General features: G+C 43.9%; 1 protein-coding gene across 1 annotated transcript in view; it reads right to left on the minus strand.

Moving 5' to 3' along the window:
- Window positions 1-2,738, minus strand: part of nr5a5 (nuclear receptor subfamily 5, group A, member 5) — a 33,784-nt gene extending 31,046 nt beyond the window's left edge. The window contains exon 1 of the mRNA XM_060942572.1: window positions 2,515-2,738. Within this exon, the coding sequence (XP_060798555.1) occupies window positions 2,515-2,614 (100 nt within the window). The 5' untranslated portion in view covers window positions 2,615-2,738. The remainder of the gene's footprint in view (window positions 1-2,514) is intronic.
- Window positions 2,739-14,233: the final 11,495 nt, after the last annotated feature.

The following is a 14,233-nucleotide window of genomic DNA, read 5'->3' on the forward strand; positions in this document are numbered from 1 at the left end:
CTCAGTCAATATCAAATTATTGACTTATTTAAATGTAACTTTCATACATTGGATCTGCTTTTCAATTACAGTGCCTTGAAAAAGTATTCATACTGTACCCCCTTGAACTTTTTCACATTTTTCCACCTTACAACCATGAACTTATAAGTTTTTTATTGAGATTTTATGTGATAGACCAACACAGAGTAGCACATAATTGTGAAGTGAAACGAAAATGATAAATCTCATCTCATTATCTCTAGCCGCTTTATCCTTCTACAGGGTCACAGGCAAGCTGGAGCCTATCCCAGCTGACTACGGGGTACACCCTGGACAAGTCGCCAGGTCATCACAGGGCTGACACATAGACACAGACAACCATTCACACTCACACCTACGGTCAATTTAGAGTCACCAGTTAACCTAACCTGCATGTCTTTGGACTGTGGGGGAAACCGGAGCACCCGGAGGAAACCCACGCGGACAACATGCAAACTCCGCACAGAAAGGCCCTCGCTGGCCACGGGGCTCGAACCAAGACCTTCTTGCTGTGAGGCGACAGCGCGAACCACTACACCATCATGCCGCCCGAAAATGATAAATGGTCTTCAAAATTTTAAACAAATAAAAATCTGAAAAATGTGATGTGCATTAGTATTCAGCCCCCCTGCATCAATACTTTGTAAAGCCACCTTTTGCTGCAATTACAGCTGCAAGTCTTTTGTTGTATGTCTCTACCAGCTTTGCACAGCTAGACATTGAAATTTTTGCCCATTCTTCTTTGCAAAATAGCTCAAGCTCAGCCAGATTGGATGGAGAGCATCTGCGAACAGCAATTTTCAAGTCTTGCCACAGATGCTCAGTGGGATTTAGGTCTGGACTTTGACTGCGCCATTCTAACACATGAATATTCTTTGATCTAAACCATTCCATTGTAGCTCTGGCTGTATGTTTAGGGTCATTGTCTTGCTGGAAGGTGAATCTCCTTCCCAGTCTCAAGTCTTTTGCAGCCTCCAACAGGTTTTCTTCCAGGATTGCCCTGTATTTAGCTCCATCCATCTTCCCATCAACTCTGACCAGCTTCCCTGTCCCTGCTGAAGAAAAGCATCCCCATAGCATGATGCTGCCACCACCATGTTTCACAGTGGGGATGGTGTGTGCAGGGTGATGAGCAGTGTTAGTTTTCTGCCACACATAGCGCTTTGCATTTAGGCCAAAAAGTTCAACTTTGGTCTCATCTGACCAAAGCACCTTCTTCCACATGTTTGCTGTGTCCCCTACATGGCTTCTGGCAAACTGCAAACAGGACTTCTTATGCCTGTCTTTCAACAATGGCTTTCTTCTTGCCACTCTTCCAAAAAGGCCAGATTTGTGGAGTGTACGACTTATAGTTGTCCTGTGCACAGATTCTCCCACCTGAGCTGTGGATTTCTGCAGCTCCTCCAGAGTGATCATGGACCTCTTGGCTGCTTCTCTGACCAGTGCTCTCCTTGCTCGCTCTGTCAGTTTAGGTGGACGGCCATGTCTTGGTAGGTTTGCAGTTGTGCCATACTTTTTCCATTTTTGAATGATGGATTGAACAGTGCTTCTTGAGATGTTCAGAGCTTGGGATATTTTTTAATAACCTAACCCTGCTTTAAACTTCTCCAGAACTTTATCCCTGACCTGTCTGGTGAGTTCTTTGGTCTTCATGATGCTGTTTGTTCTTCAGTGTTCTCTAACAAACCACTGAGGCCTTCACAGAACAAGTGTATTTATGCTGAGAGTAAATTACACACAGTAGGACTCTATTAATAATTAGATGACTTCTGAAGGCAATTGATTGCACTGGATTGTATTTAGAGGTATCAGAGTACAGGGGGCTGAATACTAATGCACACCACATTTTTCAGATTTTTATTTGTTTAAAATTTTGAAGACCATTTATCATTTTCGTTTCACTTCACAATTATGTGCTACTCTGTGTTGGTCTATCACATAAAATCTCAATAAAAAACTTTTAAGTTCGTGGTTGTAAGGTGGAAAAATGTGAAAAAGTTCAAGTGGTATGAATACTTTTTCAAGGCACTGTAGATCCTTAAAAAATTATTATTCAGTAAAATAGTATAACTTTAGAACCTATTTTGATATAATTTAGCATAGTTTAACGAATATGAAATGAATGTTATTGAGGGAAACTGTACATAGAAATGCTAAGTATTAATGATAACAAGAGGTTTAATTTTGTAATCACTCATTTTGGTTATTACTTTATTTAAACACATTAGAAATATCAGATTTTCTTTTGAAAAATTTTTTAAAATACTGCTTGAGCATTAAAAGTGTGATGCCAGTAAATTTGCCTGGAAAAAAAAATTAAACCTATATATCGAGTCTTTAATGAATGGCTTTCAATCAGAATGAACCAAATCAAATCAAAGCACAGCACAGCACAGCATGGGCGATTTCAAATTCCACTCTGACATGGCACAATACATGGTTCAATCAGTTCCAGTGCCAAATCAGACAATCTCTGGTACATGAATGTGCACTTACAGGTTGATGGTCCCTCCAGCATTGTCAGGTCCTGAACGTTTCCAGCAGGGTGTGTGGTTGAGGGCTGGGGGGTCTCTGGGTAAAAATCTGAAATATTCATGGTTGAGGCGAGAGGGGGTATCCCTGGGGACGAAGACAGAGACAGGCTGAAGTAAGTGCAGAACAGCTGGTGCAGTGTGGAGGCCTGCTGAGGACTTTGCTCCAGTCTGAGGGTAATAAACCTGTCTCTGGCACACCTTCAGAGCCTGCAGAGGAAAAAGTCTCACAGTCAGTGTAACACAAAATCACTGGTATTACGGCACATTCCACATTCCTGTACTAGTTAGTATCGTGCCATTACACAAACCTGTATATATATTGTTTGCACATTTTGTCCTTTTTGTATTTACTTTCTTTTTTGCTACTACAGTGACAGGAAGTGTATTTTTACCTGGTCTATTAAGTACCATTATACTATCACCCATTCCACTATAAACCATATTTGTTAAAAGTATTAATGTGATTTGCATAAGTGATACATATATTTAATTGTCACTTTGACATTTTGAGCAAAAGCTTGAATAGAGAGTTTAGGTAACATGGATTCGAGGAAATCTGAAATGAAAGGAGATAAAACAGTTCAAGGGTGACAGATTATCTAGAGTCAGATGTCTGACATGATGAGCGAAGATTTGACTAATTAGCTACCTTATGGCTTTTATCTAAAACAAAAGATGTCTGTTGATATTCGATAATCATCTTTATGCTGCAATAGCGGCATGGCGGTGTAGTGGTTAGCACTGTTGCCTGATGAGGGCCTTTCTGTGTGGAGTTTGCATGTTCTCCCCGTGTCTGCGTGGGTTTCCTCCAAGTGCTCCGGTTTCCCCCACAGTCCAAAGGCATGTTGGTTAGGCTAATTGGTAGCTCTAAATTGACCGTAGGTGTGAATGTGAGTGTGAATGGTTGTTTGTCTCTGTGTGTCAACCCTGTGATGATCTGGCAACTTGTCCAGGGTGTACCCCGCCTTTCGCCCATAGTCAGCTGGGATAGGCTCCAGCTTGCCCGCGACCCTGTACAGGATAAGCGGCTACAGATAATGGATGGATGGAATAATGCTGCATTGATAATGCATGAATTAAATTGGTCCTGTTTAGTTCTGGAAACATCTGGTAGATATTATAAAATAGACATTTTATTATTTTAAAAAGCTGTATTAATTTTCTCATCAAAACATCACACAAGTAGCAGTGGTGGAGCAGCAGGTAACAGTGTCACATCACTGTTTGAGTTTCACATGTTCTCCTCACACCTGCGTGGGTTTCTCTGGGTTTTCTGGTTTCCTTCCACCTCCCGAAAACATGCAGGTAAGTGATTAGTGACTCTAAATCACCCCTAGGTGTGAATGAGTCTTGGATCCATCCAAGGTGTATTTATGTAACTTGCAACAAAATTGCAGTTTATTTTATTCAGTTAAACTCATCCACTGACATGGAATATTTAATAAATATAATAAAAGTATGAAGTATAAATATAATAAAAAATAACCTTAACAAAAATGCAATCATGTCTCTTTATACTGTACACTCATCGGTCACTTTAATAGGAACTTGTTCTTGATTCTAAGCTTCCTGTTCCTGGCTGCAGGAGTGGAACCCAATGTGATCTTCTGTTTTCTGTTGCATGCTGAGATGCTGTTCTGCTCACCACGGTTGTAAAGAGTGATTATATGAGTCACTATATCCTTCCTGGTAAAAAAGCTCAAACCAATCTGTCCATTTTCCTCTGACCTCTCTTATTAGCTAGGTGTTTGTTTCCACCCACAGAACTGTCACTCACCTCACTTGACATTTTTTGTTTCATGCACCATTCTGTGTAAACTCTAGAGACGGTTGTGTGAAAACCCCAGGACATCAGCAGTTTCTGAAATACTCAAACCAAACCAGTCCATCTGACTCAAACCAACACCCATGCCACAGTGAAAGAAAGTCACACTTTGAGATCACAAGTTTTCCCATTCTGATGTTTAAACATTGTGAACATTAACTGAAGCTCTTGATTTGTATCTGCATGATTTTATGCATTTGTTTAATCTCTAAATTTGTAGTTTATTTCTTATATATATATATATATATATATATATATATATATATATCCTTTTTTGTGCACTACTCCTGCACTATCTTTTTCTCTTTATATATTTTGCTGCTGTAACAATGTAAATTTTCCCTTGTGGGATAATAAAAGGCTATTTTATCTTATCTTATCATGCTGCTGTCAAGGGATTGGCTGATTAGAGAACTGCATCAAACAGGAGGTGGATGGGTGGTGTATCTAATAAAGTGGCCGGTGAGTATATGTAAAATTTCCAGTTCCAAAGAAATCTTTTCCAAATCCAATTCCAATCTTTTCTATTTGTTACAAGACTGGACTCAGTTTATTCTTTATCGCTGATATCCAATCCACCACTGGAACAAAATAAAACAATCGTGCTTCATGGACCCTACTCTTAAAAATAACTGCTATAGAAAACCCTAGTTTTAAAGAGTTTTACACTTTTTAATATTAGTGCAAAAAACATGTGTTTCACAATTATAAAATTACTGCATAGAATTGTATATAATTTCATTCTCAGTGTATAATGTTTACCTTGATTGGTTATGATTGATTTAGTCTCCACTCTCAGTAAAAACAGAGTTGAGGTGGTGCCACGTTTTGAACTTTGTATCTTTTACCTCAGAAGGTGAATGTATAATAAATAATCAAATTAATGGATACAAAACATCTGATTATGTATTTTAAATCATTTTACTGTACACTATTTATTTCACATATTTAGGGGAAGATACATACAAAAGATGTTTCCTTGACCAAGAAAAGCGACAGCTTTAGTCCTCTTTCTGAGACTGTCATATGCGCAGTGGTGCTTGAAAGTTAATAAATAAAGAAATGAATGAATGACCAAGTATAATATTTTTGTCTCATTTGTTTAACTGGGTTCTCTTTATCTACTTTTAGAACTTGTGTGAAAGTCTGATGATGTTTTTGGTCATATTTATGCAGAAATATAACAAATTCTAAAGGGTTCACAAACTTTCAAGCACCACAGTAGGGGGCAGGGCTCTATTTTTTTTTTGTTGTATAAAAATAAATTATTACACCTTTTACCTTTAACTTTCAAATTAAATTAATCAACAAAAAGAGCAATGAGTTAGTTAATGGTTAGAGAAGCAGCTTTGGGACCAAAAGGTTAGATTAGATTAGATTAAATAAAGCTTTATTGATCCCTTTGGGAGGGTTCCCTCAGGGAAATTAAGAAGGCCACTGGTTCGATTCCCTGGACCAGCAGAAATGGCTGAAGTGCCCTACCCCAGGCTACTCTGGGTATAGATAGATACTTTAATGATCCTTTGCAGAAAATTACAAGTTACAGCAGCATCAACCATACTTGGGGCAGGAATAAATAAATAAAATAAAATAAAAAAACCAGATCTATCTACATAACAAAGTTCACAAACTTATAGAGATACTAAAATTTAAAGATACAGAATTTAAAAAATTAAGCTAAAAATAGTAGTCTCATGTCATCTCATCTCGTTATCTGTAGCCGCTTTATCCTGTTCTACAGGGTCTCAGGCAAGCTGGAACCTATCCCAGCTGACTACGGGTGAAAGGCAGGGTACACCCTGGACAAGTCGCCAGGTCATCACAGTAAAAATAGTAGTTCTAACCATAAATACAATAAATAAACTAATAACATTAGAGTAAAAATCTGGGGTATTAAGTGCTGGAATGCTAAAGTGCTGGAGTTTATTGCACATTGAAGAGCTTGATGGCGGCTGGCAAGAAAGACCTTCTATAGTGTTCAGTCTTGGTGGGACCAGCCTGCCACTGAAGGTGCTTTCCTGAAACACCTCCAGGGCATGAAGTGGGTGCAAGTCATTATTCACTATTGCATTCATCTTTCTTAGCATCCTTACTTCAGCCACCTGCTCAACCCAGTCCTGAGGGGCACCAATGGTGGTGCTCGCCTTTTTAATCAATTTATTGACTTTGTTTCTGTCTGATGTGCGAGCGCCAAACCCCCAGCACACCATACCAAAAAACAAAGCACTGGCCACCACAGTGTTATAGAAGGTGCACAGCAGTGGTTTACAGATATTAAAAGAATGCAACTGTCTTAAAAAATATAGTCTGCTTTGCCCCTTCTTGTAGACTGCCTCTGTGTGGCTGGACCAGTCCAACTTGTTATCCAACTGTACCCCAAGGTATTTGTAGCTGGGGACCTGCTCCACCTCAGTTCCTAGTATGAAGACAGGATCAGGTTTGGGCCTCTTCCTCCTAAAATCAAAGATGATTTCTTTGGTCTTTGAGGTGTTTAGCCTCAGGTGGTTGCGCTTGCTCCAGTCCACAAAATCCCTTATTATGCCCCTGTATTCCCCCTCACAACCTCCCTTAATGCAGCCCACAACAGCAGAGCCATCAGAAAATTTCTGAAGAAAACAGGTATGTTGTACATCACTCTGGATAAGTGTGTCTGCTAAATGCCTGTAATGTAATGTAACATGGAAACACTGGGGGTTTTATGATTTTTGGCTCAAAGATCTTAAATTATATGAAAGAACCCTTATAAATAAATAAATAAATAAATAAAATACACACTGGCCTTCATAAGCCAAAGGACAGGAATCTGAGGCTACAGTGGGGACAAACTCAAATAGTTAAAGATTGAAAATTAGAAAAAGACCAAACGATGTTTTACTAATCTTCAGTCTTCAATGTCCAATCTTATGTAATACAGGCCTATAGGGTAACTTCACTGTTATGCCTGGATATGCCATATTGGTAGCGTAAACAGGAACTTTTAACGGGGCAGCACGGTGATGTAGTGGTTAGCATGGTTGCCTCACAGCAAGAAGGTTCTGGGTTCGAACCCAGCGGCCGGCGAGGGCCTGTCTGTGTGGAGTTTGCATGTTCTCCCTGTGTCTGCGTGGGTTTCCTCCGGGTGCTCTGGTTTCCCCCACAATCCAAAGACATGCAGTTAGGTTAACGTGGTGCTGCCTTGGGCTGAAGTGCCCTTGAGCAAGGTACTGCTCCCTGGGTGCTCTGGTGTGGCTGCCCACTGCTCTGAGTGTGCGTGTGTTCACTGCTTCAGATGGATTAAGTGCAGAGGATGAATTTCACTGTGCTTGAAGTGTGCATGTGACGAATAAAGGTTGCTTCTTCTTCTTAATCACCTCATTAACAGAAACTTACATATACCAAAAGGAATATGTAAATTTATTCTATCTAAATTCACTGGATATGAGCAATTGCGTGCTCTGATTGGCTACTCTACTACTAGGATATCAGCTTATACACTGTGAGTAGAAAAAAACAAAATGGCAGTGTGTTGCTGAACCACCCAAGGACGAAATAAAAACTCCACTCGAAAACAAAACCCCCAAAATAAAAAAAGCAACAAAATATGAAATAAAATTATTTGATGGTAGGAACATATCTTTTAAAAAAAAATTCAAGAATTATTATTATCGCATTTTTCACAAATTGCTCCTGTCATTTTGCTGGTTTGTTTACATTCTAAGTCGAAATTATTTTGTCTGAATTTTTGTATCAAGTTTTTATTGATCAAATTTGCAAAAAATGAAAATAAAAAGGCTCTGTTTCTCAAAATCCAGTGAATGTAGATAGAATAAAACAGATATTCCCCTCAATCTGGTCGTACATGGCTTATAGACAACACGGGGCTACGTGCCTCGTCGACTATCAGCTCATGTACGACTTGATTTCATGGAATAACAGTTAAATATCTACCAAGCATAAATATTTTATATCTCAGGTGGAAAATTTACATAGTTTTACTATCAATTTATGGTGTCACGTTTCTCCTGCTGTGCCAGACTGGGAATTTCAGTGCCATCTGGAAATGGGATCCGTTGTATTTTTTTCCTTTAAGGGAACAACAGGAATTCAGGAAAGAAAGAGGAAAGAAAATCATGGAACAAGAGGAAGCATAAAAAAACACTGTTAAAAGCAATGACGAATTAATTTGTGATTACATTTAATATAATGCTTACCTTCACTTTTGGCAAGCAAGCAATTAGCGCACAGTTTAGAGCATAGCCTTATTATATTTAATTGTGGAATTATATTCACTCACTTTCAGTAGCCGCTTTATGCTAGTCAGGGTTGCAGTGGATCCGGAGTCTATCCTAGGAACATTGGCTAAGGTGAGGTGGGAATACACGCTGGATGGAACGCCAGTCCAGGACACACTGTGTACACACACATTCGAAACTGTCCACAACCCATGTGGACATATTGAGAAAATCCACACAGAAGGTAATGCAAGAAGTCAATGCTATCCGCTACACCATTAAGCTGAATTGACAGTAAAAGCTAAAATGTTCGGCAAGACACTGATTTTGTGGCTAATTGATGGTTAATGATTGTGTAATGAGTTTGAGAGGCATCTGGTACATGCAGTCAGTGTGTGAGAATACTTTACTGACCTATATCATCTTTTATAATCAGTAGAAATTGCTTACTTTTTTGTTGATTTTAGTTTTGTGTTTTGTAGAGGATAAGAAACAGACTGGAAAACATTTTCATCTAAACTCTTACATAAGCGAGCCTGAACGTTGCCATGTGTACAAATGCAGCTATTGTGGTTTTATTCACAATGAAGCAAGAAGACTGTAGTGGAACATCATCACCCAACCATTACGGTTTCAGAGAGGAATAGCTTTTCCTTTCACCCCGGATGTAAACAAACATTCATACCGTATACACAGAGCACTTACAGTGGTGCTTGAAAGTTTGTGAACCCTTTAGAATTTTCTATATTTCTACATAAATATGGCCTAAAACATCATCAGATTTTCACACAAGTCCTAAAAGTAGATAAAGAGATCCCAATTAAACAAATGAGACAAAAATATTATACTTGGTCATTTATTTACTGAGGAAAATGATCCAATATTACATATCTGTGAGTGGCAAAAGTATGTGAACCTTTGCTCTCAGTATCTGGTGTGACCCCCTTGTGCAGCAATAACTGCAACTAAACGTTTGCGGTAACTGTTGATCAGTCCTGCACACCGGCTTGGAGGAATTTTAGCCCATTCCTCCGTACAGAACAGCTTCAACTCTGGGATGTTGGTGGGTTTCCTCACATGAACTGCTTGCTTCAGGTCCTTCCACAACATTTTGATTGGCTTAAGGTCAGGACTTTGACTTGGCCATTCCAAAACATTAACTTTATTCTTCTTTAACCATTCTTTGGTAGAACGACTTGTGTGCTTAGGATCGTTGTCTTGCTGCATGACCCACCTTCTCTTGAGATTCAGTTCATGGACAGATGTCCTGACATTTTCCTTTAAAATTCGCTGGTATAATTCAGAATTCATTGTTCCATCAATGATGGCAAGCCGTCCTGGCCCAGATGCAGCAAAACAGGCCCCAACCATGATACTACCACCACTATGTTTCACAGATGGGATATGCTGGAACACAGTGTCTTCCTTTCTCCAAACATAACACTTCTCATTTAAACCAAAAAGTTCTATTTTGGTCTCATCCATCCACAAAACATTTTTCCAATAGCCTTCTGGCTTGTCCACATGATCTTTAGCAAACTGCAGATGAGCAGCAATGTTCTTTTTGGAGAGCAGTGGCTTTCTCCTGGAGTTTGCATGTTCTCCTCGTGTCCGTGTGGGTTTCCCCCACAGTCCAAAGACATGCAGGTTAGGTTAACTGGTGACTCTAAATTGACCGTAGGTGTGAATGTGAGTGTGGATGGTTGTCTGTGTCTATGTGTCTGCCCTGTGATGACCTGGCGACTTGTCCAGGGTGTACCCCGCCTTCCGCCCGTAGTCAGCTGGGATAGGCTCCAGCTTGCCTGCAACCCTGTAGAACAGGATAAAGCAGCTACAGATAATGAGATGAGATGAGAGACATTACATGCATTTACCACTTACATTTGCCACTTACCTTCCCCGACTCCACCCTCTGGTCACAGACCGACGCTTGGCCACGCCCCCGCTGTCACATACCCCCACCACCCGACTCAGGCTGGGCAGCCGTCTGGCCTGCAGCCGACTCCCCCCCCCGACGGGAGAGGAAGTCCGCCACAGCCATCTGCGCCCCCGGCCTGTGGATCACCTTGAAGTTGAAGAGTTGGAGTGCCAGATACCAACAGGTGATCCGCGTGTTGGCATCCTTCATGCGGTGGAGCCACTGGAGGGGCGTGTGGTCCAAATAGAGGGTGAAAGGGCGTCCCAGCAGGTAGTAACGGAGGGCGAGGATCGCCCAGTTGATCACTAGGCACTACTTTTCAATGGTGCTGTAGTGCCCCTCACGCACCGACAGCTTCCTACTGATATACAACACTGGGCGGTCCTCCCCCTCCACCTCCTGGGACAAAACAGCCCCCAGCCCTCTGTCCGACGCATCCCTCTGTAACATAAAGGGGAGAGAAAAGTCAGGGGAGTGTAAAAGTGGCCCCCCACACAGTGCAGCCTTTACCTCAGAAAAAACCCTCTGGCATTGCTCCGTCCACTGGACCGGATCTGGTGCCCCCTTTTTAGTCAGATCAGTCAGCGGGCTGGTGACGTCCGAATAGTTAGGTATAAACCTACGATAATAGCCAGCCAGCCCCAGGAACTGTCTCACCCCCTTTTTGGTCTTGGGCCTCGGGCAAGCCGCAATTGCCGCTGTCTTGTTAATTTGGGGACGCATCTGCCCGTTGCCCAAGTGGAAGCCCAGATACCGTACTTCCACCCGCCCAATTGCACACTTCTTCGGGTTGGCTGTGAGACCCGCTCGCCTCAGTGACCTAAGGATGGCCCTCAGATGTTGGAGGTGCCTCGGCCAGTCATTACTATAGATAATGATATCGTCGAGGTAGGCGGCTGCATAGGTGGTGTGGGGGCAGAGGACCCTATCCATCAGCCGCTGAAACGTAGCGGGTACCCCAAACAGCCCAAAAGGAAGTGTGACAAACTGGTGTAAGCCGAACAGTGTGGAAAAGGCCATTTTTTCTCGGGATAATGGAGTCAAGGGGATCTGCCAATTACCCTTTTTTAAATCCAGTGTCGAGTAAAAGCGAGCTGTGCCTAGTCGATCGAGCAACTCATCAATACGAGGCATTGGGTACGCATCGAATTTAGACACCGCGTTGACTTTCCTATAGTCTACACAGAACCGGACCGACCTGTCGGCCTTGGGTACCAAGACCACCGGGCTGCTCCAGTCACTGTGGGACTCCTCGACAATGCCCATTTCGAGCATGGCCTCGAGTTCTTCCCGAACCACTTTTTTCTTGTGTTCGGGTAGCCTGTAAGGGTGGCTACGCACTACCACCCCTGGGGGCGTCTCAATGTGGTGCTCTATGAGGTTGGTGCGGCCAGGCAGGGGCAAGAATACGTCCGAAAACTCGGTCTGCAACTGAGCAACCTCCGCGAGTTGGGTCGGGGAGAGGTGGTCTCCACAGGGGACCGGAGAGGTACGTGATGCCAATGTTCCCTTTTGAACCTCTGGCCCCAGCTCTGCCTTCTCTGGAATCACCGACACCAATGCCACGGGGACCTCCTCGTTCCAGAGTTTGAGCAGATTGAGGTGGTAAACCTGTAACGCCCCACCCCTGTCTGTTCGCCTCACCTCATAGTCAACGTCCCCGACTCGCTGTGTGACCTCAAAGGGTCCTTGCCACTTGGCGACTAATTTGGAGCTCGATGTGGGCAACAGTACGAGTACTTTATCTCCCGGTGCGAACTCCCTGAGGCGCGTACCCTTGTTGTACAGGCGGGTTTGTCATTCTTGGGCCTGCCGCAAATTCTGCTGGGTTAGGTGGGTGAGTGTGTGGAGTTTTGCGCGCAGGTCAATAACATATTGGATTTCATTTTTACTTGGTGAAGGTCCCTCCTCCCAATTTTCCCGCAGCACGTCTAGAATGCCGCACGGCTTACACCCGTATAACAATTCAAATGGGGAGAACCCCGTGGAGGCTTGGGGGACCTCTCGCACTGAAAACAACAAGGGTTCGAGCCACTTATCCCAATTACGTGCGTCCTCACTTACGAATTTTTTTATTATATTCTTGAGGGTGCGATTGAACCATTCAACTAAACCGTCCGTTTGTGGCCAGCAAACCAGCCCGGGCTTCCTCTCTGCACTGGTGCTCTGGGGCTCATTCACCTGGGGGGGGGGAGAGACAGACACAGAAGGGAGAAACGGGAGGGCACCGCGGGTGCAGCAGGCCGGCTGGGGTGGGGCCAGCCCCCGCCTCCGTGGTGGGGGAACGGGGCGAGGAGAAGACACAGGAGGAGAGGGAGAGACAGAGAGAGAGGAGAGGGGAGAAGAGGTTGTCTGCTGTCCTGCCATCTGGACAGCTGCCAAATGGTCCTCTGCCAGCTCGATTGCCTGATCCAGCGACGCCGGGCGGTGGCACTGGACCCACTCTGCAGCTCCGGCTGGTAGACGCGCGATGAACTGCTCCAGCGCCACCTGGTCGATGATCCCCTCGGCGTCGCGGTTGTCGGCCCATAACCACCAGCCACAGGCGTCCCGGAGTTGGACCAGCCTACATGGACCAGTGAAGGTCCATGTAGGCCAGCCGGCGGTCGACGGGGAGCTGTAGCGCGGCCAGCTGCGCCTCTCCCGTTAGCAGGGGGAGGAGGCGCGCCATGCACTGTTCCATCGGCCACCCCGAGGTCTCTGCCACCTGCTCAAAGAACGTGAGGAAGGCCTCGGGGTCGTCCTGCGGGCCCATCTTCGTCAGGGTGAAGGGGGACGGCCCCACAGCGGTGGACCCTGCCGACGCGAGGAGGTGCCGGAACGCCTGTCGCTCTTCCTGCTGAGCCAGCACCAGGGCCTCAAACCGCTGTTCCTATTCCTTCCGGAGGGCGACTAGTGCCTGGTGCTGGCTTTGCTGGGCCGTGGCGAGGGCGTGGACCAGCTCGGCGAAAGGGGAGGACTCCATGGGGCTGTTCTGCTTCGGCGCTCCAAATCCTGGGTTCCGGCACCACCGTAGCAGTTCGGATGGGTGGGTGGAGCACAGAAGGTCGGCAGGCCAGAACTGAGTTCACAAAACCCATTTATTTTAGCTTTTCAGCCTTGACTATACACATATACACACACACACTCCTGTCGCCTGGTTGGGGAGAGCCCGATCTGCTCTCGCTCTCTTCCTTAAATAGGGCGCGGTCACTGGGGAAGACACACAAACACATTAATCAACCTCAGGTGCAGTGATTCTGCCACTTACCTTCCCCGACTCCGCCCTCTGGTCACAGACCGACGCTTGGCCACGCCCCCACTGCCACACTGGACAGTCCCAAAACATGCAAAAATGTTTCAGGTGATTTTAAATTACAAAATAGTTCAACCACTATCTTTATAACGGAGTTTACAGTTGAGTTATGTTTTGTTCTACTGATGCGTTTGCTTATGCCAGACTGCTGCATTATCTTTTGCCGTTCTGATTGGAGAGAAGCTCTTAGGCCATTACATAATGACACAAGTGATGATCAGCTTGGCAATGAATGTAAAGACGCAATCAAAACCATGTTTAGATTTTGGGTTTAGCTTTACTATGGAGCTGCTGAAGTTAGTGTTTATCCCTTTCAGGGCTTGTAGATGTTCATGGACCATGCTAAAGAGTATAAGCGAAGATTTCCGATATAATAAGGAGTCAAATGGTGCTATTTTTTTTTACACAGTAATAAGAGCCAAAGATGTCTGG

Source organism: Neoarius graeffei, chromosome 16, assembly GCF_027579695.1.
Source record: "Neoarius graeffei isolate fNeoGra1 chromosome 16, fNeoGra1.pri, whole genome shotgun sequence".
Classification (NCBI taxonomy): domain Eukaryota; kingdom Metazoa; phylum Chordata; class Actinopteri; order Siluriformes; family Ariidae; genus Neoarius; species Neoarius graeffei.